The sequence below is a fragment of the Nyctibius grandis genome, chromosome 1 (assembly GCF_013368605.1).
Source record: "Nyctibius grandis isolate bNycGra1 chromosome 1, bNycGra1.pri, whole genome shotgun sequence".
NCBI lineage: Eukaryota > Metazoa > Chordata > Aves > Nyctibiiformes > Nyctibiidae > Nyctibius > Nyctibius grandis.
The window spans coordinates 112,720,565-112,746,982 of NC_090658.1; the positions used below are offsets into that span (position 1 = coordinate 112,720,565).

A 26,418-nucleotide genomic window follows, 5' to 3' on the forward strand; every position below is an offset into this window, starting at 1 on the left:
ATGATTTAAAATCTATAATAAATAAAAAGAAGCAATAAAACCCAAACTTTGAGAAGGAAATTGCAGTAAGAACTAAGAGGAGTATTTCATTAAGGACAAAAGGATGAAACCGGAGCCCATACTTAGGGTGGGAGAGTCAAGAAGTAGTGGCTTTCTATGAAAAATCAGTTTGACTTTCTTTGTGGTCATTAACATTCATTCTCTGGTGAACCATATTTCATGTTTTGCTTAACAAAATGTGTATGTCCCTAGAGAGTGCTGACATTTAATGTTCTATAAGTATCGTAAACCTGAACTCTTAACATCCTTCTACTTTGTGCAATTGATCTAGCTATGGTAATAATCAGTAATTTTGAACTGTACCTAGATGAAGCATACCTGCCTGAATTGGTTTTCATACAGACTGTCAATTGTAGATAATTTGCATTTAATATATAGTGCTGTTTAAACTCATGTTCATTACTTTAAAAAATTTACTACAGATATTAGAAAATTTGGAACAAGGCTTAGCTGAAGATGGAAGTATGACTAACATTACACAGGAGAACAGACAAGGTAGGTGTTCTTTAAACATTTTTTCACAGGCAGTGTGTTTTTATCGCCTGCCTAAGTATGCCAGAAGTTTTCACAAGACTGCCCCAGAGTTGTTAAAACAGTATTTTTGTAATCTCACAGCCTACTCTGCCTCTGAAATGATACACCTTTTACTTTCATTTGCTGGAATTAATTTCACAGTTTTGCCCTTGATCAAACTGATGCACTAAATCAGGTTTTTTTCCTACTTAGAAGAAACAAAGAACATGGCTGCTATCCTTTAGTGATGAATATATAAGTGTATTGCTGTTGCAGCGAGATGGATGTTTCATCTTAAGCCTTGGCTGACTGGCTCCTCTCGGTCCTCATGTCTGAAATCTACTACATCTCTTTAGATCGAAGTGGTACCGTACAAGGGCTGCACCGACCTAGGATGCTGCTACATAGATGGCTGAGTCTCACTGTAGCTGCATAGTACTTAGACTCCTGAAATACCTAAGTCACTTCTTAGAATAAGATTTAGATTATATTAATCTACATCGTCATTTTCATGATTTTACATGCAATTATGTTTTTTTCCTGTTCCTTCTATCTTAAGGTATTTAACTTCAATCGTATAGGATACATTACTTCATACAGAAGGGTCATCAGGACAAATTAGTTGGCCAAGCATCGTTTGTTTTTTTTACAGAATTTATACTAATGAGGTCATTTGAGTACACTTCAGAATTGAACAAGAGGTGACATTTTAGGCATTGTTATGGATTATATGGTGCCTAGCAAGTTAAAAACATCATACCAAGAAAACAAAAACCTTTCAGCTTCAGTTAACAGTGTAAGGAAATTTTACCAAATTCTTTCTAGGATGACATTGACCTAGAGCCTGTGGGAAGTAAAAGTCTGCCTCTGAGATAGGAAGAGGCCAAGTAGAGTTGTTAGCAGAGTTAAAAAAATATTATAAACAATTCCCTAAAACAATGTCTATATGGAAGGGTGCAGACCTGTCTGAACTCTTCTGCTTCATATTCAATTTGACTGGGTGTAAAGCAGCTTTCATGTATTATTGTACTTGACTTAATAACACTGTCTAGATATGCCCTAAAAAAGAGAACGCACATCGGAGCAGCATATATCATAAAGGCATTTGCTAATATAATCAAATGAATACATTTACTACTCTTCTCAAAAGGGTTAAGAGGAGAAATAATCTGATACTGAAGATTTATCCACAGTGCTCCAGGAGTTTCCATTCTTCTCTCCTTGTATCTACTGTTCTTGCTTCTGTTCTCCTGCCTACTTTTCCCTGTTATCCTCTTTCTGCCTTCATTTTTGTCCTTATTATCCCCACACTCTTTTCCTTTTTACCCCTTTAAAACCAAGACACTGATTCCCCTTTGAAGTACAAGGACTTTTTCCTAGCTGTGTCATAATTCTGAGTCCTGCAGTCTGCCTCACTCAGGTGTTTCTGGCTCCTTGCTTTTCCTCTCTGCTGCTGCTTCTTTAGAGCTGAGATGAGCTCAGGAGGAGGCATAGTTAGAAAAGCAGTAGCTAGTAGTTACCAAGGGACAAGGCTGCTGAAAATTTGGAGAGATCTTCGTATGTCTACTGTGCAGCTGCCTGTAGGTTTAAGACTGCCAGAAAGCCCATGGGTCCTTTGCAGAGGCTGTTGACTGCTATTGCCTGTGGAGGTCAGCCAGGTCTGCTCCCTGTCTGCTTCTTCGCTGCATTTGGAGCTCCAGGAGGCTGATAATGGGTTTGTTTTTTTTCATGTGAGACTAGCTGAAGCAAACCTTATTAACTTTATGTGAAGGCAGCCTTAATTCATTATGGGGAATAGGCTTAGCATGTAATTTCCTTATTGCTGGTGTAAGAAGGTGCCACACCAATCGATTTACCGTGTACATCTCCTCTAGTCTGGAATAAAGCACCTCATTTACCAGTTTTTCAACAGGCAGAGAGGTTTAGCATTGCACCGCTTGGCTGGTAATGCATTCTATAAGATGCCAATTTTGCAACTTCTCAGTGCACAGAGCTCCTGTTGAAATGAATGGCAGTGTGCAGTACGGAGTCTGTGATAAATAACAAGAAAAACAAATGCTTAGATTGGAAGCATGGCTGCATGGACCTGCAGAGTGGGTTTCAGGCATTTCAGTAACATACAATGGTTGCCTTTGGGTTTTTGATTTTGTTTACTCCTTTACAGCTTTTCTTTAACCCCTTTCTGACAGTGCTAAGAAGCTTCATCCCCCACAGGGCTACACAGTTTCCAGATCAGGTTGCTGTTCAGTTTCTAGCACAGACTGAACACATCTGGTCTATCTGCTTTGCAGTCCTTTTTGAGAACCGTAGCTGGTGCTATTGGTGCAGGAAACAACATCTAATTTGTTGTCACCTAAGTCCTAAAAAGCTTAATGTGGTTACCAACTATGAGGACCTACGAAAAGGAGAGATTAACATAAGTGAAACAATAAAGGAGAGTTATTTCATTATGTCCGGATTTTACAGGCACAAGGAATGGAAAACAGAAATGTGTCATGAAATATTTGCTCATGGTTTACATCATCCTCTCCATTAATAGCAGTAGGGATGTGTGGTCAAAGGGGAATTTCTAAAACAAAAGCTAGGAGTAATGAATGATTTTAAGGTACAGTGGATGAAATACTGGATTCAGTCTTGGGCCCCACATTATGCCCCTCTTTTGACAAAGATAATTTGTGGATATTCATGGGTTGGTGTTTTTGTTTTGTTGTTGGAGAGGATTGAAGGAGTTTTTCTTTTTAGGAAGGGGACTAGACATTTCACCAAGCTCTCTTCTTATTTGTAATGGCATTTATATATGCTGAAAGAATTATCTATGTGACCTGCCATGCTTTCATCAGAGACTACATTATTGATACAAATAAGTGGTCTCAGTTATCACAGTCTCTTTGAAATAGCCTCTTCTCCCTTTCCTCCCCCCTTCGCAAATCATTACAGTGACCTTGACAGCTGATTGACTGAGATACACTTATTTTCCAAATGTACTAAATTAATACTCCTAATGTTTATTTTTGCGGATTAGAGCAGTATTTCTAGCATCGATCTGTGGTACTGTAACACAAGAGAAAATAAGGATCTATGTGAACTATTCTCTTACAATATCAGGAGTCTGTCTGCAAAGCAAGAGAGAGAAATCTGCTGCTGCAGCTTTTAATGCTTGCAAGCTCCAGGAGCATGGGGAAAGCAGACAGGCTTGGCAGATTTTTCCAGCATATCTCTAAGCCAGAGGCAAGCACAAACAGTCCCAGACTCAGACAGTTCTCACCCTGCATGTTTTGGCTCTGAAATGACATTTTAGCTATGTTTGATTTTTGAGTTTATCCCATTTAATGCTGTAGATTACATGTTTTTAAACTGATGCTCATTATCACTTGAATCTTTTTATGCACCTTTTGTTCTGATATTGGAAAATGTGTGGCTTCTTTTAGCATTTAATATTTGGCCTGAGCTCAAAGCTGAGCGGCTGTCTCTTGCTCTGCATTGTTGCATCATGTACGGTCCCCAGAGCCGCTTGAGCAGTTCCCTTGGGGAGATGCAGAATTTTCTGTTCTGATGGTGCAGCACGGCTGAGGATTAATAATTCTAGGCTAAAACCCAGTGGTGTTAACGAGGGGAATCTTTCAAAATCGTAATTCACAGGGCCAATAATTGATGGCAAGAAAGAACCTCTAATTTATTTGTGCAAATTCACAAGCTGCTCTTATTTTGCAGCCTCTGCTCAGCTGTGGAGGTCACGTCTGGGCCGGGTGATGTACTCCATGGCAAACTGTCTGCTAATGATGAAGGTACGTGGGTGGCAGCAACTGCAGAGGTACCGTATATTCCAGAATAGAATGCCAGAGAAAGTGCAAGAGAATTACTGGTGCATAGATAAGGGAAGACTACCTGACTGTACATGGAGGTTTTGCTTAGTGAAGAATTAATTAGACTTAATAATGTATTATTTAATAGATAACCATTTGCAGTAATGTTCTTTGGGAGCATATCTGTACTTATTTCTCCCCAAATCATCCTGGAGAATATGCAATAACAATACAGAATTTGAATTTTTAAATTGAATTTTTCAAACACTTAACTAAATGCTGTAATTAAAAGCAATTCTATGTGCTCTGTCTTTTTCAAACTGTGCACTAGGCATGTTGCTCTATTTCTGAGTATTAATAACACTGTAGCCTATGTATGTGATGAAGAACTGGAACATCTAAATACGTCCTCCCTTGCCAACTTATCTCAACTGTAAGATATCTCCTTTCAAGTTAAATCCTCACTAGTGGGTAGAGGGGGAAGAGAAAGGAGGAAAAGCAAAAGTAACTGGCTCTCACTGTTGTTTTTTTTTTCCCCTTGTTTACCTCTTAATTTTTTAAGCAATCCTACTCCATTTGGTGCAACACTCTTAGCTTCTCCTTGTGTTCAGGAAGCAGAAATAAAACTTCTGACGTTCACCTCATGGTCAGGGAAATAGGGATATCGCCCTTCTGAGCTTGCGACAAACTGCTGTTATCCTGAGCTTAACTGTACCACAAATCAATTAGCAGCAACAGCCTCGGAGCAGAGCTGTCAGCAGTGTAAACTTAAGAGGCCAAGATTTGCACTCCTTGCTCCCTGCTCTTTGATTGCCCAAGGTCATGCCAAACCTGCCCCTCTCATGGTTACTAAGCTACTTCCGAAGTGAGGCTCCATTCTTAGTATTACAATACCCCAAAAAGCCTGCATTTTTTAGTTAAGATCCAATTATTCAAATACTACTTTACATGACATGGAATATGCTTTTTATGAGAATTAGGGAAAACAGAAATTTGTATTCATAATGATATTGCGATCAGAACATTTCTGTCTTGAATAGAAATAATTGTCCATTAAACCATGAGGTATTTTTAAGAATTAGTAAGCATTTGTGTTTAGAAGTAGGTACTTGACATAGGTTCAATTTTTAGAGAACTTTCTTTTTCAAAGAGCAAGTAGAGAAAAGCATGAGTTGCCATCCCAAAGAAAGTAGAATATATAAATAAGAAAATGCTTTTTTTTAAGAAGTTCACTTTACATTTGACTGTGAATTGTTTTTAACACTTTCTGTGGTTTTCTTCTTGTGTACACACAAATCCATGTGCGTGCATGGTTCTCACTTCTGATTTGGCCCTGTTAGTGCTATTTTCTTCTAGTATTAGAAATACATTTGTGAATACCAATTATCACCTTTTTGGAAATGGTACTTCAGAAATACTGCAGCTCAGGTACTTCTTAAGACCAATAGTATTTAGGGCCTATCTCACAGCTGTTAAGTTAGAAATTTATGGTTCCACAATAATTTCCAGATTACCCACAACTGCATGTTAATGCATAATTACTTCCATCTGAAATTTGCATTTCAGTGCATTGGCTACGGAGTAGTTGTGAGTCTCTCGGTTTTCAGAAATATCCCTATATAGAGGAGTAGAGTTTTTAAGAAAGATTTTTCAAACATAGTCATGTTGCAGTTAAAACCAGAGTAGTACATCTGTCACATTTTCACTTATGTGACAGATCCTCTGCGAGGTAATTATATTGGTTAATTATAAATTTAATAGTTTTTAAGACCATTCTAATGTGCAGCAGTGCTATAATCTTCTCCACCTTCTAGAGTATTCAGTACAAAACTATTTCTTCAAATGGTTTTTAAACACGCTTCTGTTAATTCTCCCATGATCAATTATATTAATTGAACAGAGTTCCACATATTTATATTTTCTTTGCTGTTGTGTAATACACTTTAAAAACTGCATTTGTTTTTATTCAAGTATTTCAAGTGTATGTAATTTAAAAAAAAAAACAACTGATTTCATTCTCCAAGTTAGTGCCATCTATTGCCATCTGGTGAACATTTACAATATTGCAATATGGTCATATTTGATCCCAAAGTACTATTAGGTGAATGGAATAGCTTGTGCTATTAGTAGATTAATAATAATCATTTTTTAAAGTAAAACTATGTGACATAGGTATAAAAAAGAAAAACTGATTATCTTATTTTTAGTAACCTCTTTCTTTGGCCAAGAAACTTGAGTAGTATTTAATAGGCAACAACCTTGTCAGGATTGACTCTTGAAAATAAAAAAAAGACTTTGATTAGATGTTGGGCTTATAATTATTTAAATCTACTTCAGTTATCCTCAACTCTAATTAGGTTTATTTCATATCATCTCTCTTCTGCATTACTTACCTGACCCAAGGAATTCTGTTTATGTAGCACAAAGATTTTTGTCTTTTATATATAGCCTCATTAGTTTCATAGCTAAACATCTCATTAAATTATTGAGATAGAGGGGTTTATTGTTTTGGAGGTAGTGAATGAGGTACAAAGAAGTGATTCAGCCAGACTTGTGCAGGAAACCTATAGTGGAACAGGAAATTAATCACACGTCTCCTTTAGCCTGGGACCATCTTTCCAAGGTACTGAATTCTGCCTGCTGTGTCCCTTTATCTGTGTGACCGATGATCCAGTTCAGTAGCAGTTTAAGGCAGTCTTTCTATACAGTCTTTTCCTGTTCATCCCCTTTTTTTGTACAACCTTTCTTAAATGTGTTCTAGCTTCCTTCCGTGCACCAGTATTGGATTTAACTGACTGACAAAAACAAAGAAATGGTGGATCTCAGTCATATCAACTGAATTGGCGTTTCCCATTTCATGTAAACAAGGGGCAACTTAAGGGAGGAGGTGGAAATACAGCAGGAAGGAAAGGGGAGACCACGTATCATGTGTCACTGTAGACTTCCATTTACCAGAACCAGTCACTATGAAAGCGTACCCTGAATATAGCAGCATGAGGGAATATTCATTTAAAATGCAACTGATGATGTGCATTGCTTCATTGCAGCAATCTAATTGCAAAACGTCTGTCATTTTACTAAATCACTGTGGAAGTGTCTTGAAAACTTTTTAAGTTCTATTCATCTGAGCTAAAATCGCTTTTGACGTTATCTTAGCAGACTTCTACTTCTCTGAGGAATAAACACTTAAGTACTTTCCATATATATTATAAATGCACTCTAATTAAAGGCACATTTTGCACTTTTTAGATTTTTTTCAGTGTTGTCTTAGCTTTTGTAGAACTTGCCCTTCGTAAAAACAAAAGCATTAGAATTGATTTTAATTTGGGTCTAATACAATTAAAACTGTGCTAAGAAGGAGGTAACAGATTGTACTAATGACACGAGGGACTGATGGCTAAGGACTTTGGTTCCTCTATGATTTAAAGGAGAAAGACTGCATGAATCGGCATACTGTGCTGCAGTACTGCTCCTTGGATTGGTAACACTGTGCATCTCTGCTTTCATAACCCTTCTACGAGTGCACTAGATCGAGAGGAAGGATAAGTTATCCCTGTCCTCTCTTCCTAAAATATAGTCTTTATGAACTATGCACTTTGCGTAACTAAGGCTGATTTTTAGTCCATGGTTTATTGAACCTACTTTCAGCATTCTACACATCATGGTCATTTATGCTTATTTCTAAATATCTCATAATTAATATTTTAGGTACTTAAGATGGTGGTGAGGGAAACATGAAAACGTGTAATGCAGTGACCATGAAGGGAAATACAGTTATACTGCAGTGCATCAAAGGAAAAACAAACCCCGCTTACCATTTTTGTGCAAGTAGATCAATGACTTACTAGGACTACTTTGGATGAGTATATTTAATGTTAGCTCCAATTTGTCATAATAAAAGAAATTTTGAATTATAAAACAATAGGCCAACTCTCATTCATATCCTGAACTGTGTAACTCCAGTGCTTCTTTTGGGATTTTTTTCTGAAGGTGTAGAAAATCTGAAAGTTCACAATCTTTAGAATTAAAGACCATGACAATACATCAGCCCCGCCTTTAAGTCTTAAGATCACAAGCTGTAGTCATTGGGTTTTTTACTGGCAGTACCTGCTTTCATAGGTACTTACGTCTTTCTTCTCACAACCACAACTTGTATCAACCAAGACTTCGCTCCTCTGGGAGGGTGTCTATTTATCATTCTCTCAGACAATTTTTCTTATACCATGTCACACTAGCAAAGCTGGGAATGGAAACAAAAGTCTTAAGTAAATGAGATCAAATCTCATCTACTTTACAATATGCTCCTTCAGAAGGATGCTTTTATAACTTACCATGGAGTAGTAGTATTCTGTATCACATGCAGGATACTCTAGAAATCTACTACTGCTTCCATGATAGCATGAGGGGAAGAGTAAATGCATATAAAACTCATTGTGGCATCCTGGAGTAACTAGAAAATCAAGTTGTGTTTAGAAGCCAGCCTGGATATTGTGATAATGCTTCACAGTCTCATCCTGGGGCCATCCTTGCCTATGCTTAGGGGTGGCTTTGGACATATGTAACTTAGTTTCTTGTCATCTCCTGGAAGAAATGGGTCCCATTGCTGTGATAGGTACTACAAGGCATGGGGTAGATAAGCACAGATGCTATGTGCTGTGCCATCGTATGGAAACAGGGTGCCATATCCACCACGAATACAGTGCATAGACTCTTCATGCTTCACCTCTACTCCGACATTTTAGGAGGTGTGAATGTTTACATACTCCTAGTTATAACACATATGGTGATGTACAGTCACTTGATAGGGAATGCAAAAGGGAGGAGGGTTTGGTTGCCTGACTAGGCCAAGTCCATGAAGCCCCCGCAGCATAGACCTCCAAGACATTCTTGGCTGCTTGTTCCTACCAAGGCTGGCTACTACCTACATTAAGGAGCCTGTGTGTTATAATTGTGCAAACAGTGCCCCCTCGTGCAGCTGTTTCTGGCTGAGGTTTTTCTGCAGTCAGATCATGCTAAGCTGTAAATTAAGCTGACAGAAGCACTTTTCTATCAGCTTAACTGCATGATCTCCTGGGAGTTTTTTCTACATCAGTTTGGGGATGTGACGGTAAAGCCCCCATCCCTCATGGTTGTGCTACGTATTTTTGTTGTGTAGCCTAAGCCTTAGAGTGTGCATGAGACTGAGCACTGGGTAAGGGGCAGCTTTAGACCACAGAATGGAAGACATTGAGCACAAAAGCTAGAATTTGATATAATAAAATTATTTCTCCAGTGAGCACATTTTATGCTTAAAGGGATAACATTCACAGTCATCAACAATCCTTCAGATTTTATAAATTATCCTCTTGCAGGTATTAATAGCTAATACAAGCATGGCTGGGGTTCCTCTAAGGAGCCAGTTCAGAGGATCCCTATTACAAATGTTTTATGCCTGCCTAACACAGTGTGACTCCATGATCAATGAAGTCCTTTAGTGAGAGCTGTTACAGTGAAAACTGATTTTTTTCCTAAGTCATAAATTTATGAAAAATTTCGGTAACATAAATCTCATCCCATTGGAGTTCTGAGTGCTAAATAAATGAGAATTTAAATAAATATATTTTTGTGTATATGGCCTGGTGTCTTTGTTCTGAACTCTTTCCGTTGCCAATAATAAGCATGAACATGTCATGGCACACTAGAATTGGAACAAACTCTGAGTGTTAATAATTAACTGTTCAGAATTAATCATTATACTCACAGTATACAAGTTGTTTGTAACAGGAAGGTCCTGCAGAGTGTCTCCTGGTCTGTTTTAAGTCAGCATCTACTACTAGAGGACATGTAATTTCTCTCATACCCAGATCAGACTCCAAAGACTTCTCTTGATTTTTTGTGTGTATGAAACAATTGGTATGTTCCAAATGGTGACCTGGTGCATGGGTTAAGTAGGGTTCAATCATTTTAAGTATGACCTCAGGAAAAGAAATTAATGACACTTGGGGCACATTGCCTCCTCCAACTAAGCAGGAGATGAAGAAAAAGTACCTTTACTAGTAGCTGTGATCACATTAGGGACAAGTTAAATGAGTACTATAATTTGACCAAGAGAAATGGTAGGTTAGAGAGTATCCTAAGATGTCTGTACAGTTTTGAAAGATTATTCTTTGATATCTTTTGCTTCCTAACACCCACCACACATTCTTCTATTAAGGTGAAGGGCAGTACTGTCAGGAATCACCAAATTAGTACAGCACAGAGAGTTTTCTCTTCGCATATGCCTGGCTTTTATAAGCAAATGCAGGCTTTCTCTGCCTCTGCTCTGGATTGCTCCAAGAAGCTACATCTGAGGCAGTGCAACCCTGTGCCCCAGGAGCGTACCTACTACGCGTCTTCCAGTCAGTGTAGGGCACATGCAGAGTTTCTCATGTATGCCTGCCAAAGAGCATGTAGCCAGGCTCTAAAAGTCGTTTACTGCCTAGACCATTGAATTACTGCGGTTTAAGCATGAAACAGCTGGACTGCAGTAACCAGTCACATGGGCATTTCTTTCCTGTGGGAAAGTGGACCATGATTTTGTTTAATCCTTTGTCTCTGGTCATTATCTGGAGGGTACAGTTGCGCTGCATCTTGAGCAGGCAGATCTCAGAGTTGCCACTTGCCAGCATGGTCTTTGTGCAGGCGTGTGTGTGTGGGGTCACTTGCAAAGCTTCCTAGAGTTCAGAACCAGCCCACCCCTCACTTAGGTTTAGCCCAAATCAGTTTTCTATTTAGATTACTTGGTCATTTTGCTTTTACATGGTATGGTAGAACGGAACAAGGCTTTGGGTGGAGGGATAGAAAAGGTCTTGTTTCCCTTGGCGGTAGTGCTTGTTTGTCATCTGAAAACGTGCATGAATTGCAGCTTCTGACACATTGTGTTTTTCACAAGTTAAGAGCGTGTGCACAAGCAATTCCCAAAGCTTCGGAACATAGTTTTTTAAACCATGTGAACTATACATATATTTGAAACATGAGACACTTCTCAAGTATGTATACCCCGGTCACACAGAAGGCTTTTGACTTTCATCCTAAGTCGTAATCTAAGCTGAAAAGTAAATGTTCAGGTTTTTTGTTCTTGGCATTTAGCTACAAACAGAATATGATCCAGTTGGGGGGAAAAAAAAAAAAAAGGAAGATTCCCCTGTGTATGCAGTTCCAGTATAACCGAAAAGACCAATATAGTCAGGTACTAGTGCCTACAGTGACAGGTAGAAATTCTGTCCCACTGACAAGTTGCAATTACTTTAATTCTGTTTGAATATGTCTTTAAAAAAAAGGTGACATAAAGGCTGAAGAATGCTGAGCTTCGATATCTGGTGATGTGCTTTTCCCCTGTTAGGACTATGTGCTTGCTGTAGATGCTTATCACACCGTCATCAAATATTACCCACAGCAAGAGCCTCAGCTGTTGAGTGGAATTGGAAGGATTTTCCTTCAGGTATGTATTTTTTTCTAAATCTGCCACATAATACTGCTATTGACAGCTATGTAGTGAATAATTGTTGCATTTAAAACTACAGCTATTTTTATAGGGCACGTATCAAATTGTAGAGGCAGTAGTCAAAACAAAAAAAACTTCTACCACATGATATGAGATAAAGTTAGGAACTATAAGGCACCTATAATATTCAAAGTATATATATGTACATTAGCGAACAAATAACATGCTGTAGAAAATTATGTTAATAATTTAATCAGAGTGTGACATTCTGCTTTCCCTAAAACTAATGGTAAAGCTCCCACTGATTTCAGTGAGCCACAATTTCACTAAAAATCTCATTTCTCACTACCTCAAACTACATGCAGCACTGTCACACTGCATAACTGCTATTTTCATCTAGACAAAATTTGAGTTTCCTTCTTTTGTTCGAGTTATATCCCTGAGAAGACTAGGGGAGGGCACATTAAAAAAAAACAGGACTGCACAAGTGTAATATATTTCCATGTAGCTATGTACTTACATCTTTTTTTTACATATTATGGTAAGTACAGTAGTACTTCTTTGTTTATCAGAAAATGATGCATCTAAATAATTAGTAGCTGATTGTTTTAATTTTTAGTATATCACAAGTTCTTTGCAGTTCTTTCATATCTCTGATACTGGTATTTCAAACTTTTCCTTTTTTATCTACTTCCTTTTAGTTTTTATTATAAATCTAATTTTGTGGTTGTTGAGTATTTACAATCTTATTTGTGCATTCATGTTATAAAATTACACTGAAATGCAATAATTTACTCTTCATAGACAATTAAATCATTAATATTGTTTGCTTGAAATCACAGAATGTCATTCAAACTCAGTTATGGATTTTCAGTTCTGAGCAGGAACGTCTTTTCACAGTGTGGTAGACATGTTTGTCTTTAAAAGTCTCTGATTTAAAGTGGATCTCCATTACTATAGAGTAATTTTATGATATTACCTAAATAAGCAACCTAATAATTATGCATATGCACCTGGGAAGGAGTAATAAAATGCACCAGTACAGGTTAGGAGGTGATCTATGATTCTATGATATTAAAGAATGGTACTGTAAATATGCATAATACTATTGGAAATAGAAGTTATTAATAGTTCTGGTCTTACTGGGAAAATGACTGGGTACGTTACTAGTACTGCCTTGCTGACAAGAGTGTCTGCCCTAGTGTCATACTCTCCAGTCTGTTAGTAGCTCGATTTGCTATAGAAAAATTTTCACCCTCAGGAGGAAAGCATCTCCTAACTTTGGAAAGAATTACATCCATCCAATTTCAAAAGTGGTGTTCGCAGGCTCCACACAGAGGCATTTTACAACCCTCACTACAAGACAGACATTGAGGTGCTGGAGCGAGTCCAAAGAAGGGTAACGAAGCTGGTGAAGGGTCTAGAGCACAAGTCTTATGAGCAGCAGCTGAGGGAACTGGGGTTTTTTAGCCTGGAGAAAAGGAGACTCAGGGGAGACCTGAAAGGAGGTTGTAGCGAGGTGTGTGTCAGTCTCTTCTCCCAAGTAACAAGCGATAGGACGAGAGGAAATGGCCTCAAGTTGTGCCAGGGAGGTTTAGATTGGGTATTAGGAAAAATTTCTTCACAGAAGGGGTTATCAAACACTGTAACAGGCTGCCCTGGGAAGTGGTGCAGTCACCATCCCTGGAGGTATTTAAAAGATGTGTAGATGTGGTGCTTAGGGACATGGTTTAGTGTTGGACTTGGCAGTGTTAGGTTAATGGTTGGACTCAATGATCTTTAAGGTCCTTTCCAACCGAAATGATTTTATGATTCTATGATTTGAAGTCATTGACCTCATTGCGATGTTGGCTGTGACAACAGGCCTTTAGTATTTAGTGGTTTTACTGTCAGAACTGGACATAGAAAAAAGGAAGTATGAGGAGCCCATGATATTTTCATGTGATCCTATGTAGCAGCTAATAAAAAGCATCACTTCTAAATTCAAATGTTTTCCTTTCTTCTAGCACCTTAAGGAGATAAATTTTTATTGTTTGGCACGTTGCCTTTTTTTTGTGACAAAATCTTCAGCTCTGTCTGGAGGGTACTGTTGCAATAGATGCAAGATTTTTATGTATTAAGAGAAATAATCAGTGTGCAGGTAAAGAAAACCAAGAAGTTCAAATTAAAGAAAGAGAAATGTGTTACAGGGCTGGGCACCATCATTTTGTTAAGACCACTGTGCGGTATATGTGCACTATTGACAAGGCACACTGTGAAAAAAATAAACCTCTTGCAGGTAAAATGGGAACATTTTCTCATATTCAGATGTCACAGCTTCTCAAAAACAGGCAGCGATTCCCAAATAACCTCAGAATGTTCTCTTAACTTTAAACATCATCCAAGAGAGGCACAAGGGAGCCAGATTTTAGCTGCTTATCAGTCACAGATACTGTTTGACAATAGACATCACACATACGAAACAAAGCAATAATGTAGAATGATGTGTGAGTTCAGGAGTTAAACAGAAAAAAAAAGGTAACCTTTTTTGACATATAAAACCTTACTTTGTGTGTGATTATTTTTCTTCATTAAATTGAGCTTACTAATTTAAGACTCCATGGTGTCTTTATCTTCACATGTAGTGAGGCATAAAGAGGCCTAGATCTGATGTACGGCCTTTAGCTGTTGCCTTAAAGTAAGTGGGAAATGAGGAGGAGAGAAATGGAGAATGCAGGAAAAGACAGAGGCTATCGCAGAAGAATTTTTAGCAGCACTGTAGTTCTGTCAGCAACCACCTGACCTGTAAAACAGAAATTTACATGAAATGGGGAAATAGTGAATGCATTTTAATCTCTAGGATATTATAGACGCCGCTTGCTGGCTGACCTGTCCAAAATTGCCATTTAAATAACTATATTAAAGAATTTAGAAAGTGGAAAGCTGCCTGACCTTACCCTCTGCAACAGATTGCTGCAAAACGGAGTTAAAAGCAACAAATAAATCCTAGGAGTACTTAAGAAAAATAATCTTGGTTTCCAGACAAACAACAAACTTAACCACATAGTATATTGGAGGCTCCTTGTTAGAGGATATGATTATTGGAGGTTAACAGAGGAATTTTTATTCAAAGTGCTAGTTATTAGATACTGATGTCATGTTTTCTGAACTAAGTTAAATAAAAATAAGCAATGAAGACCACTTTAAATATTTAACATTTTAATGACTAATTAAAACTAATTCTTTCTTCTAAATGTTCTGCCAAAAAAAAAAGTAAACTGTTCCTCTCAGTGGGGAAAAAAGAGAATTAAAAGTTTGGCATGTTTGCAGAGAAGATACAAGATGCTGATAAGAAATGAGAACTCTTCATGGTCACAAATAAGGTGTGATTAATCTCAAAGCATATTAGATTTGGACTCATCAAGCTCCCAGTGGAGCAAATTGGTAGTTTCCTTTAGAAATGGATTATTCTCATGGTTAGGGGCTTCCTTCTAATTTCCAGGCTAAAAATATTCAAGGACATATTCATTTACACTTGTGCTAGCATTGTCCTTTAGTTAAAAGTAACTATTTTCTTGTTGGTTTGCACCTTTATTTATGGAAAGAAATTGTATCTTTTGTCATTAAAACTGAATGGATAAGTTTTTAGAATGAATAATGTTTGTTCTGTTTGAGTCCAGTGATGTAACATCCGGGAGAAATGCATCTGTTTAATTAGCTAGAGTATTAATGGGTATTCCATAAATGCTTTGGTGGATGGACAGCTGCATCTTTGAATGCAAGTGGACCATTCCGTAAATGTAAAGAATAATAATTTCTTTATGTTGTTAAGGGAGAGGTCTTGTGGTTAGAGGTAAAGCAGTACCAGTCATACAACTGATGTTAGTAGGGCTTTAGAAACTGCCACAGTCCGCTCGCCAGTATTTTTCAGTCTGCAAATGAACTGTCTCCCCAACACCCTCAGTGACCCTTTGCATTGGGGTTGTTTTCTGACATGTTTTGGTCTCATGCACTGAAGTCACCCTGTGGTCCCTGGCTATGACCCATAAGCTGTGGGTTAACAGAGTATGAGTCCTCCGCTAGTTACCAGGCTGCTGTATTCCAGTTCTCCTGCCTATTGACAGCTTCTGCCTGTGGGCAGTGTCTCTCTTCACTTCCTTCAGAGTAACACCCAGTCTCACTGGAAGAGTAATTCTGACCTTTTCTCATTTTTAGCTAATTTTATAAACTCTGGAGTCAGTTACAACAAAAGAGAGAAATGAGGAGGTGGGGGCACCCCTGCCATACAGTCTGTGAATGCTCCACAACCCGTGGCTGAGAAACACTGCCTCAGATAAAACTGCACATGCTTTTGGGGTTCTTTTCATGACCTTAACGTGGCTCTTCAAATACCTTGTTTGATAACAGATGTTACCCAGTCAGCTTGGTGCCAAACAATTAGATAGTGGACGTTGATATGTTTTCATGTTCTTGTCCTTTGTAACAGATATAATCAGGCTGGATGTCTTTTCTTCTTGTTGTGGTAACTTTCTTACTATTTTACTGTCTAGATTGGAGACATAAAAACTGCAGAAAAATATTTTCAAGACGTTGAGAAAGTGACTCACAAACTGGATGGACTACAGAGCCAAATTATGGTTTTAATGAACAGGTAGATAATTTAATAGCTAAATGAAACTTTAAAATATAGTTTTGCAAAGTATGCATTGTGAGCGTTAAACTACCCTTGAGACAATCCCAATGTATTTCTCTTGTACGGAACTACATCTGTATGGAGTGAATAGCATATAGACCCAGCAGATCTGTATTACTCGGTACAGTCATATTATCCCAGATTGAAATTGTGAACTTTCAGTTGATTTTCACTCTGCTTTTTCAATATACATTTGCATAAATAACTCTTAGGAGAGGAGAAGCTATTTTGGGCCCTTGCCCTACAATCAGATCTGCTAGTAAAGTTACCGCCTGGTAGTTTCAAAGAATGCTGGAATACATTGTAGTAAATTGAGCTGCATGATGGGGGACTCGGTTTGTAATGGTTAGCACATTGGCTTAATATATTTAGAAAATACTATTCAAAAGTGCTCTGAAAATTATATAGCATGGCTAATTTCATGAAGAGAAATAATTCCAGGAAGAGAGTATCTGCATTTAAATTAATAAAAACACAGTGAAGACTCTTGCTTTGGTATGCAGAATATATAATAGCCAAATGATCCAAGTTGTCATTCCATTTGTCTGTAAATCAGTGTCTCCTTGCTGGTTGTAATTACACCGTGAAGAACAAATGTCAGAAACTCTCACATCTATAACAGGAAAAATAAAAAATGGTGTCCATTCTTTTTAAAATATATTATCACCTTGGGTTTTTGAGGAGAACTCATTCATATGTCACTTACTTTCTAGAGCATTTCTCCACCTTGGCCAGAATAATTTTGCAGAAGCTCATCGATTTTTCACAGAAATTTTAAGGATCGACTCATCAAATGCTGTGGTAAATCTCCAAATCGCTACATTTATAATGAACACCTAAATTATTCTCGTAATGCTTCATGCGTGGATTTAATTAGTACCCAGAATATACTCAGAGCTTTATAGAAAAATTGGATGTGGCATGTGTGCCAAAGTGTTTTTAGTATACATAAGGATGAGATACTAAGTGGGATGGGAAATGAAGAACCAATCTATATGAAGGGCATGAATACTTAGGCGTGCATATAGAAACATTAAGTTTTACGGGATTTTCGCAAAAGCACTTTTTTTTTGCATTCACTGTTTTTAGCATAGACATGCATGTCAGAAAAAGAAACGGCAGCTGCCAACGTAGATAAGATTAACTTGATTTCACACAACATTGAAGGGATACTGTAATTCTAAACATGACATTTTTAACACGTTGCGTATCAGAGCCTTGGATTCCCATCACAAGAAGAGATCAAAGAAGAGCTGTTTATTTCCTTTGGGGTTTTCTACATTTGGCAGCTTTCAGTGCATGGCCGTATAAGAGTGTTCCTAAGAACTGAGACAACTTACCCCCAGCAGCCTGATCCAAGGCCATTTACAGGCCAAGGGGACTGAGTTTAAGCAGCACATGAATTGCATCATTTTGCAGACTGTAAAATAGTACGTATTATAAATCACACGAGATAGTAAGGTTTCCTGAAAGGAGAGAAAAAGGGTTTTTTAAAAAAGGCTGTGTTCTTCCTTTATCGGCAGCTTTCAGAAAGTGTGAAAGTTTCTGCTGCTAAACATGTTCTATGTCTTTGTACTGTTGGAATCTTTCAGTAACTCATAAAACCTATTTTGTGTGGAAAAGAAAATGGAACCTGACTTGATCATTTATGATGTATTTAGACTGCCCTATCTGCTGAATTTACTTGAAGTCAGCTGTAGGTGCCTTTGCGATAAGGTAATTTCTTCCTGTTGCTTATGTGGATCTTCTATATGTAAGCTGGAGAGAAAAACACTTCCGAAGATATAGTGAAGTCATTAAAAAAAAACCTATGAAAATGACAGCATGCAGAGGCTCATGTAATTTCTGAAATCTGATGTCCTATACTATTTATATTTCATTTTAGATGCTGTCTTTTAGAGTTTCAGCTCTTAGAAGTCAGCAGGCCCTACTGGCACAGGATATATCTTGAGAATAACAAGAAAAGGATTGGATTGTATGCTTGATAATGTATTTTAGGTACTTGCACACACACACACACACAAAGTAGTAATTTTTAGCACATAGTAAATCTGTTGTAAGTCCAGATGCTAAACTTCTTTTTTTCCTTCTCTCTCATCCCTTGTAAATACATACATACATATATACACTTATTTATTTATTTACAATGTGTTTTTCTCCAGGCTAATAACAATGCTGCTGTTTGTCTTCTTTATCTGGGAAAACTGAAGGATTCCCTCCGGCAATTGGAAGGAATGGTTCAGCAGGACCCTAAACACTACCTACATGAGAGCGTTCTCTTCAACTTGACAACTATGTATGAACTGGAGTCATCTCGCAGTATGCAGAAGAAGCAGACACTTTTAGAGGCTGTAGCTATCAAAGAGGGTGATAGCTTTAATACTCAGTGTCTCAAGTTAGGATAGATCATTTCCAATGAATTTTTTCCTGCAAGGCTGATTTTTTGAATTGTATATACTCTTGCTCATGCGTAAATGTGAAATAAAATTCAGTTATGAATATTCGGTGGCATTACTACAGAATCTCTTGTCTCTAACAGTCCTGTCATTGTGAAGACTTTGTGCTGACCTACAGCCAGCTTCATCCCTACAAGTCTATTACTGTTTTGTTGTTCTTCATTACAGTGTACTATACATATAGTCAATTATTCAAATTCTTTTTATAAGAAAAACTGAATTTGACCTTATATTGTCTTGATGATTGTTATAGTTTTTCAGTAATTAGTGAGCAAATCACATCAGCTAATTTCATCAGCTAAGACTTATTTACAGACTATCACTATGTGTATTATAGAAATGAAATTCTGAATGCACTTCTCTTCACTTGCTTCTGCTGTGGTGTGTCTCGTTTTGCCCTCCATCAGAGTATTGAGTATTATACCTGTGTACATCCACTGCTCTCAAAGGAGGTTGCTTGATAACCACCGTACAGAATCACAGCATGGTTGAGGTTGGAAGGGACCACTGGATGTCATCCAGTTCAACCCCCCAGTCAGGCGGGGCCACCTAAGGCAGGTTGCCCAGATGGCATGTGAGGGAGTCATACAGACCTCCACAGTATGAATTTCCCACAGTATGAGGGACTGTATCATCTTGAATGATACTAAATGGTCTCCCTATACTTTCTTGGGTTTGTGATACCATTAAATCTTTCAGATTAAAGCATTTGGGTTCTGGAAAGCTGTGGGTGGGAGTGGAGGATTTCTCTATTCCTAAACCAATGCTTGCTTCAATACTTTTTTTGAGTCTCCCACTCTCTGGCTAACACCTCTACTTGGACGTCACCAGCAGATGCCACAAGGTTGTTCTAGCAACTGATTAACTTGTGCATGTGTATTTCTTTCAGCTTTTGTTATACTACAGCTGTCTTCCTCATGCCAGCCCTAGAGCCTGTGGATTCCTCTTGGTGTAGACAGGCATAGCTGCTCCACTCTGGCATTCTGCTGGGTACAGAAAGGAGCACTGCCAGTTAGGCAGAGGGGAAACACAACCCATTTCAGCTCAGTTCCTCTCCTTTCCCGTTACCAAGTCAAAACACCGTGCAGAAAGTATTTCCCAGGGAAAAGGATGGAGAGACTGACGCAGATGTACCTAAGGGCTAGGCCACACAGAGTGGAAGCAAATGGGGTTATGCAGAGCGGGACGCAAGGCAGTTATCTTTGATGGAACAGTATCAGCATACAGTCATTTTGGCTTCCCTTGGAACACAGATCTTTGTAATCACAGTACCACTGTGGTATCAGTGTATTTCACATCTCTGCCCACATTTCTCCCTTTTTCTGTGTGGTGGGTTGACCTTGGCTGGATGCCAGGTGCCCATCAAGCCACTCTATCACTCCTCAGTATGACAGGGGAGCGGGGGGAAAAAACTCGTGGTTCAAGATAAAGGCAGTTTAATAAAGGAAAAGCAAAGGCTGCAGGCAGAAGCAAAGGAAAACAAAAGATTTATTCTCTCCTTCCCATCAGCAGGCGATGTCCAGCCACTTCCCAGGAAGTAGGGCTTCAGTATGCGTAGCAGTTGTTCAGGAAGACAAACATTGTAATAATGAATGCCCCCCCCCTCCTTTTCTCTTCACTTTTATTGCTGAGCAGACTTCATACAGTATGGAATGTCCCTTTGGTCAGTTTGGGTCAGCTGTCCTGGCTGCGTCCCCTCCCAAGATTTGTCCACCCTCAGTCTACTGGTGAGGGGGGAATATTGGAGAGACAGCCTTGATGCTGTGCAAGCTCTGCTCAGCAGCAGCCAAAACAAGAGTGTGTTATCAACACCTGACTACCCACCAATACAAAGCATAGCACTAGGAGGGCTGCTGTGGGGAAAATTAACTCCATCTCAGCCAGACCCAATACAATCTGTATTGTAAAGATTCAATCCAGATGATACTCCCAATCCTTGTACATGAATACAATATCTACATCTGTTTATTGGTTTTGGGTTTTTTTTTGAGATTTAATGTTTAGCAATCAGAATAGCTTCTTGTCATATATCACTGCCATGGGACAATTCTGTAACTGTATTTGTTACTTTTTTTATACCTATTCCATCATTTAATTCTCACTGTCTTTAAATACCCTCACCTGTATTTTTAAGTAACTAATAACTCATTTTTATGCTTGTCCAACTGGAGATACTGTACAGGGGCCAAACAGTTGTCCTCAAAAAACAGGTTGGTTGAAAACTGCTGCAAGCTGGACATGCAAAAAAATGAGGATGCCTAAAAATCACCAGTCCCCTCGAAATACATAAGCCTACAGCTTTTCTCATACAGAGACAGAATTGGTTCCATTTTTACAGGATATATATGTTTTATAAGTCATACTTGTACACTGAAACAATGACTAGTTATGTACCAATCAACCAGGGAAAAAAAAAAAAATGCGTTGGCATTTCTGTTTCTGGCTTGGCCTCTTAAGTTCCACAGCTGGATCTAATTAAACTTGCACAGCACCTGGGCAGACTTGTCCTAAGGTAACATTACTAAACTCAAAAATGAAAGATTCAGCACCACCTGCTTCAGTTCGGTTTAAACACCGTTTACATATCTTCAGTGAGTATTAAAATACAGTGAAATAAAAGTAGTTACTTTTGCATTATTCTTTATGAGGTTTTACATGTTTTAAATATTGCTATGATTTTAGACAAGGTTTAACAGTAATTGGAGAAACTCTCAGTTTATGTTGTCATAACTGAGTTGAAATCAGTGTAGTTTTCAGTTTGTCACAACTATTAATCTGATCTGGTATGTTACTCACTGCTCATTGTAAGTAATTTTAGTAGTGTGTTTTCTCCAGTATAGGTCACTTTTCGCGGGCATCGGGTTTCTTGGGAGATATAGAAAGACGTCCTGGTACGTAACCACTGTTGTTCTCAAAGACATAGAGAGCACTGAACAATTTACCAGGGCATGTGGTGACAGGACAAGGGGCAATGGTTTTAAACTGAAAGAGGGTAGATTTATATTGGACATAAGGAAGAAATTGTTGACTGTGAGGGTGTTGAGACACTGGCACAGGTTGCCCAGAGAAGCTGTGGATGCCCCCTCCCTGGCAGTGTTTAAGTCCAGGTTTGATGGGGCTTTGAGCAACCTGGTCTAGTGGAAAGGTGTCCCTGCCCACGGCTGGGGGGTTCGAACTAGATGATCTTCAAAGGTCCCTTCCAACCCAAACCATTCTGTGATTCTGTGATTCCAGTTAAAAATTTTTTCAATGATATGTAAGTACCTTATAACAGAGATTTGCATACATTTAGCTGGAGGTCAGGTGTCATGTTATATCGTTACACTGTCTTCTAAGCTTTCAGGAAGCTTGGTTGTCTTTTCCAATTCTAAGTGAAAGTAGCATGATCCACCATCATCCAGCATGCTGAAGGCACTTGCCTCTTTACAATCGAGGAGTAGAATGCTTCCTTTTTTGATTCAGTAGTGCCTTATACTCAGTGCACATGTAAATGACAGCCTAGGTTCTGATCAGCAGAGGATAAAAATTTATGATCCCAGAGTCAAGTAACCATTAAAAAAAGAAACTCTGAAAACATAATCCCCTCTTCTCCAAGTTTCTAAGTTCTAATTCATATGTATTACTACATAGGTCTCAGTTCGATTCGTTTGTGGTGTTCTTGTTAGTAGAAGCTTTTACTCTTGATAAAAACGCCAGTGGAGGAGAGTTGGACTGGGTGACCTCTAAGCTCAGTGAGCCATTAAACAAGTGACATCCTGGTAGACTTGCAGAATAACTAAAATTTAAATGCAAAGGCATATTATCACTGCTGGATGTATGCAAATTGTTAACTGTTTATAAAATGCAAGAAAGAATGTCAATGTCACTTTATGGTTTGGGTTTAACATATATACAAGTTAAGTGTTTGAATTTCCTGTATTCAGCCAGTTACACATCTGAACACAGTATATGGTGTTAAAGCATTAAAGCTAAGGACAAAATTTGTCCTCAAAACATTAATTACACCAGGCAATCCTGTTAAATTCAATGAATTCAGTTGAATTTAATGAGGGTTCCTGGTGTAAATGAGGGCAGAGCTCAGTTCTAAAACACAGCATGCATGTGTCATCTGGCTAAGTGAGAAAAGCTGTGGAAAGTATAGCCTGAATGAGCTGATTGTTGTATTCAAGTCTTAAAGCTTAATGTGCCTTAACAGAAGTTTTGCATTTAAATTTCCTTTTTTATTAAAAGAGGAGCAAAGAAGCTGTACTTCAGACATTCAGATAATTACATTACGCACAGAGACCCTGATCCTCAAAAGGACTTCAGCATCTATCTGCCATTTCTAGAACCTAACTGCAGTTCAGGTGATAATGACTTCCCCTAACCAGCTGGTCATTTACATTTTCCTGGTGCCTCAGTTTTTGGATTGGACCCGTTAAATGTCCCCCAAAAGGCATGTGCAGACGTGCCTGAGGCTCCACAATGGACTTGAGCCAGTGTACTGGAAAGAATGATCGTTCCTCCACCTACCCCATCCGTCATGCCAGCGAGAGCACTCGTGCAGCCGTATGCAAGCTGGATGAGCTCACTGACCCAGTGGAAAAACTCACCAAGCCAGCAAACACCCTCTTCAGATTCGTCTTCATCCCAAGGCTTACGACACAAGGATGTGCTGGGAATAACCAGGTTTTCTGCACTACAGTACGAGGTTTTCTGCGTTACAGTGGTCTAATAAGTGGTAGAGAGACAATCCTTTTTTGAAGCCTTTGCTGCAGGTGTCTTGCAAATCAAACTGGAGAGGGGAATAAGCGGGGTATAGTCTGTGTGCATAGCTAAGCTATGTCTGTCTTATTTGTGTAGCAGCTGATGCACTTAATCAATTGTATGCTTTGTAACTGTCCAACAGAAGTTTGCAAGATACATGGTACCCCCATCTCCAGTCATGTTTAGTTGTAGTGAGAAACTTATTCCCTCTTCGCTTCAACTTGCAATCAAGAAATCCGTGAAAACAGGACTGAAGCATCAAATAGAGACTTAAATTTATTCTGAATAGGTAGAAAGCAGCACAGCAGTCAGAGTCAACCTCTCTGAGGTTGCTCAGGTAGCAACCTAGATTGCTGCTGTCCTGAGCAAAGGCCAGGGAAACTCTAAAGATGTTAGAACAAGGTGGGTTTTATCCATTTGGTCATGCCTACAATATGAGCTGAAAGGAAGATGCCATCCATCCCTTCCACCCTGCTTTCTACCCACTTAATAAAACACTGGGGAAAAAAAGTATTTTACCAGTGAGGTACTTTGCATTGTAGGAACCTGCACAGAGTTTTTAGCATATGAACAGCAGCTCAGTAGTGCTGAATGCAAAAAAGCTCCAGCACTAACTTTCGGGCAATAAGAGTGGAAAGCTGCTTTCCCGCTTAGTTCTCCCAGTCAGCTTGGAAATTGCACGTTTAGAGATCCTCATCTTCAAGGGGTGTGTGAGATGGTCACAATCCTGGTGTTAGGGAGGGACAGAAAGGTGTGTGTTGGGAGGAGAACCCAGGTGCCGCCTTATCCAAGCTGTTCTGGATCAACACCTGATCCTGTCCTAGCTTTGGGCAGCCATTTGCAGATGTTTGTTACATAAGAGAATCACTAAAATGAATCCATCTGAAAGCCAGCAACAATGGCTTGTAATTTGCCCACAAAGAGGGAAAAAAATGGGTGTTACTTGCTTGAGGCTGGGAAGAAAGAAGGGAGAAGGTTCCTCTCTGGCTTTTAAAAATTGTCAAAACTGCCAGTGCTAAACCAAAAATACTCAAGTAAAAAGCTGCAGAATAGAATTACTAGAGCTGTTTATAAAAAAAACCCACTATTTGCAATGCAGGGTGTGAGCAAGTACTTCAGCTGCTGGCACACACTCCAGTGTCCGACAGCAGGACTGACACCAGCCCAGGGCTGCAGTAGCAGCCTGTGCATAACCTGGCCACCGCTTCGTGTCCCCTTGCTACAGCATCACAAGAACAGCTTCCCCCTTTCCCACTAACAGCAGGTCAGCTTTAAGTTGCCTGAATCATTTGGAAAAAAAAAAAAAAGCCTGAGGGTGGACTCAAATCAGATTCTCCAGGCTCAAATGGCTGTGATCACAGGGGAGAGCGGACCCCAGAGCTCGGCTTGGCTGCTCAGGGCTGTGTCCACAACCAAAGGCAATTCCAGAGCACCAGAGAGGCTCAGTGTACCCAGCCCAATTTTCTAACAGCCAATGCGGCTCATTGACAGGCACAACAGTTATTAAACAGTACCCTGAGAAGCAGCGCAGAAGGCAATGAAAGAGAGGGGCACTTTTCAAAACTAGCGCAGGTACCCCAGAGAGAACTGCAGCGGGGGAAGCCAGCACTGAAAGAGATCCACAGCCCTTTCACTGTTGAATCTTTCCTCGGGCATTTTGTTTTTCGAAATTTTGCTTCTTGTCTTATCTGGGTATTTAAACAATTAATAAGAAATGACAGCCAGTGACTCAGTCACATAAAAAATAGGTTTTTCAAATTGCAGGTATAGCAGAGTACCTTTTGCAAACACACAAAATGTTTTGGGAATCAAGCTGTAAAGTCACAATGAGTGCAGCAAATCAGATCAAATGTGGATCTTTGAGCCAGGAATATTTAAATTGTAACACTAATTCATCCCAATGAGTTGATATGTTTATTTAGCTTCAGGAAATAGAAGACAACTGTCAATGACCCTATTTTGGGGAGAGGGGAAGGAATCTGCAAATTTCTATCACTTTCACAAAGAAGACAAACAGATGATGTCATTTTCAAGCATAGCACAGGTCAGGTTCACAGCCTTTGCCTGGCCAAATATCTAAATCCATGATTTGGCTACTAGGGATATTCTTCAAAGCAGTGCTCAGCTGCCACCTCAGTCTTTATGTGCAGTGGCGTCTGCCGGCTGATATTAAATGATTGCCTTTGTCAGGAAACCGTCCCTACTCCTAGTTCCTAGTACAAGCTAAATCCTGGAGTCAGAAACGAGTCAGCAGAGTGCCTGTGCTGCCAGCAGGACCTGGTGCTCTGAGCACATGAAGATTTTATATTTCATGAGTTCAGCAACCAGGACAGGCAGCTACTGGCTCCTGCAGCTGCTAGGAAGCAGCACAGCCCCGTCTCTCGGCAGCCCAGGGCGAGACACCCAGAAGGAAAAACTTTACTTTGAGGGTGACAGAGAACTGGAACAGGCTGCCCAGGGAGGTTGTGGAGCCTCCTTCTCTGGAGATGTTAAAAACCCACCTGGATGCGACCCTGTGCAATGTGCTCTAGGGGAACCTGCTTTGGCAGGGGGTTGGACTAGGTGATCTCCAGAGGTCCCTTCCAACCCCAACCATTCTGTGATTTGTAGGCACCCTGAAGTGCCTGCTGTGGATGTTACCAGTCAACTACTAACTGGCTGTGAAATGTCTTTGCAAAGACACTTGCCCCAGGACACATAAGGGAG

General features: G+C 39.2%; 1 protein-coding gene across 3 annotated transcripts in view; it reads left to right on the forward strand.

The window, feature by feature from the left end:
- Positions 1-19,014, forward strand: part of TRAPPC12 (trafficking protein particle complex subunit 12) — a 55,221-nt gene extending 36,207 nt beyond the window's left edge. For 2 of the 3 annotated variants that reach the window (XM_068412854.1, XM_068412863.1), the window contains 6 exons: positions 483-555; positions 4,285-4,358; positions 11,737-11,835; positions 16,368-16,468; positions 17,224-17,311; positions 18,673-19,014. In XM_068412854.1, coding sequence (XP_068268955.1) covers positions 483-555; positions 4,285-4,358; positions 11,737-11,835; positions 16,368-16,468; positions 17,224-17,311; positions 18,673-18,915 — 678 coding nt within the window. In that variant the 3' untranslated portion in view covers positions 18,916-19,014. Of the gene's footprint in view, positions 1-482; positions 556-4,284; positions 4,359-11,736; positions 11,836-16,367; positions 16,469-17,223; positions 17,312-18,102; positions 18,227-18,672 lie in introns of all 3 variants that reach the window. The other variant, XR_011049215.1, reaches the window with a different exon arrangement.
- The last annotated feature ends 7,404 nt before the right edge of the window (positions 19,015-26,418 follow it).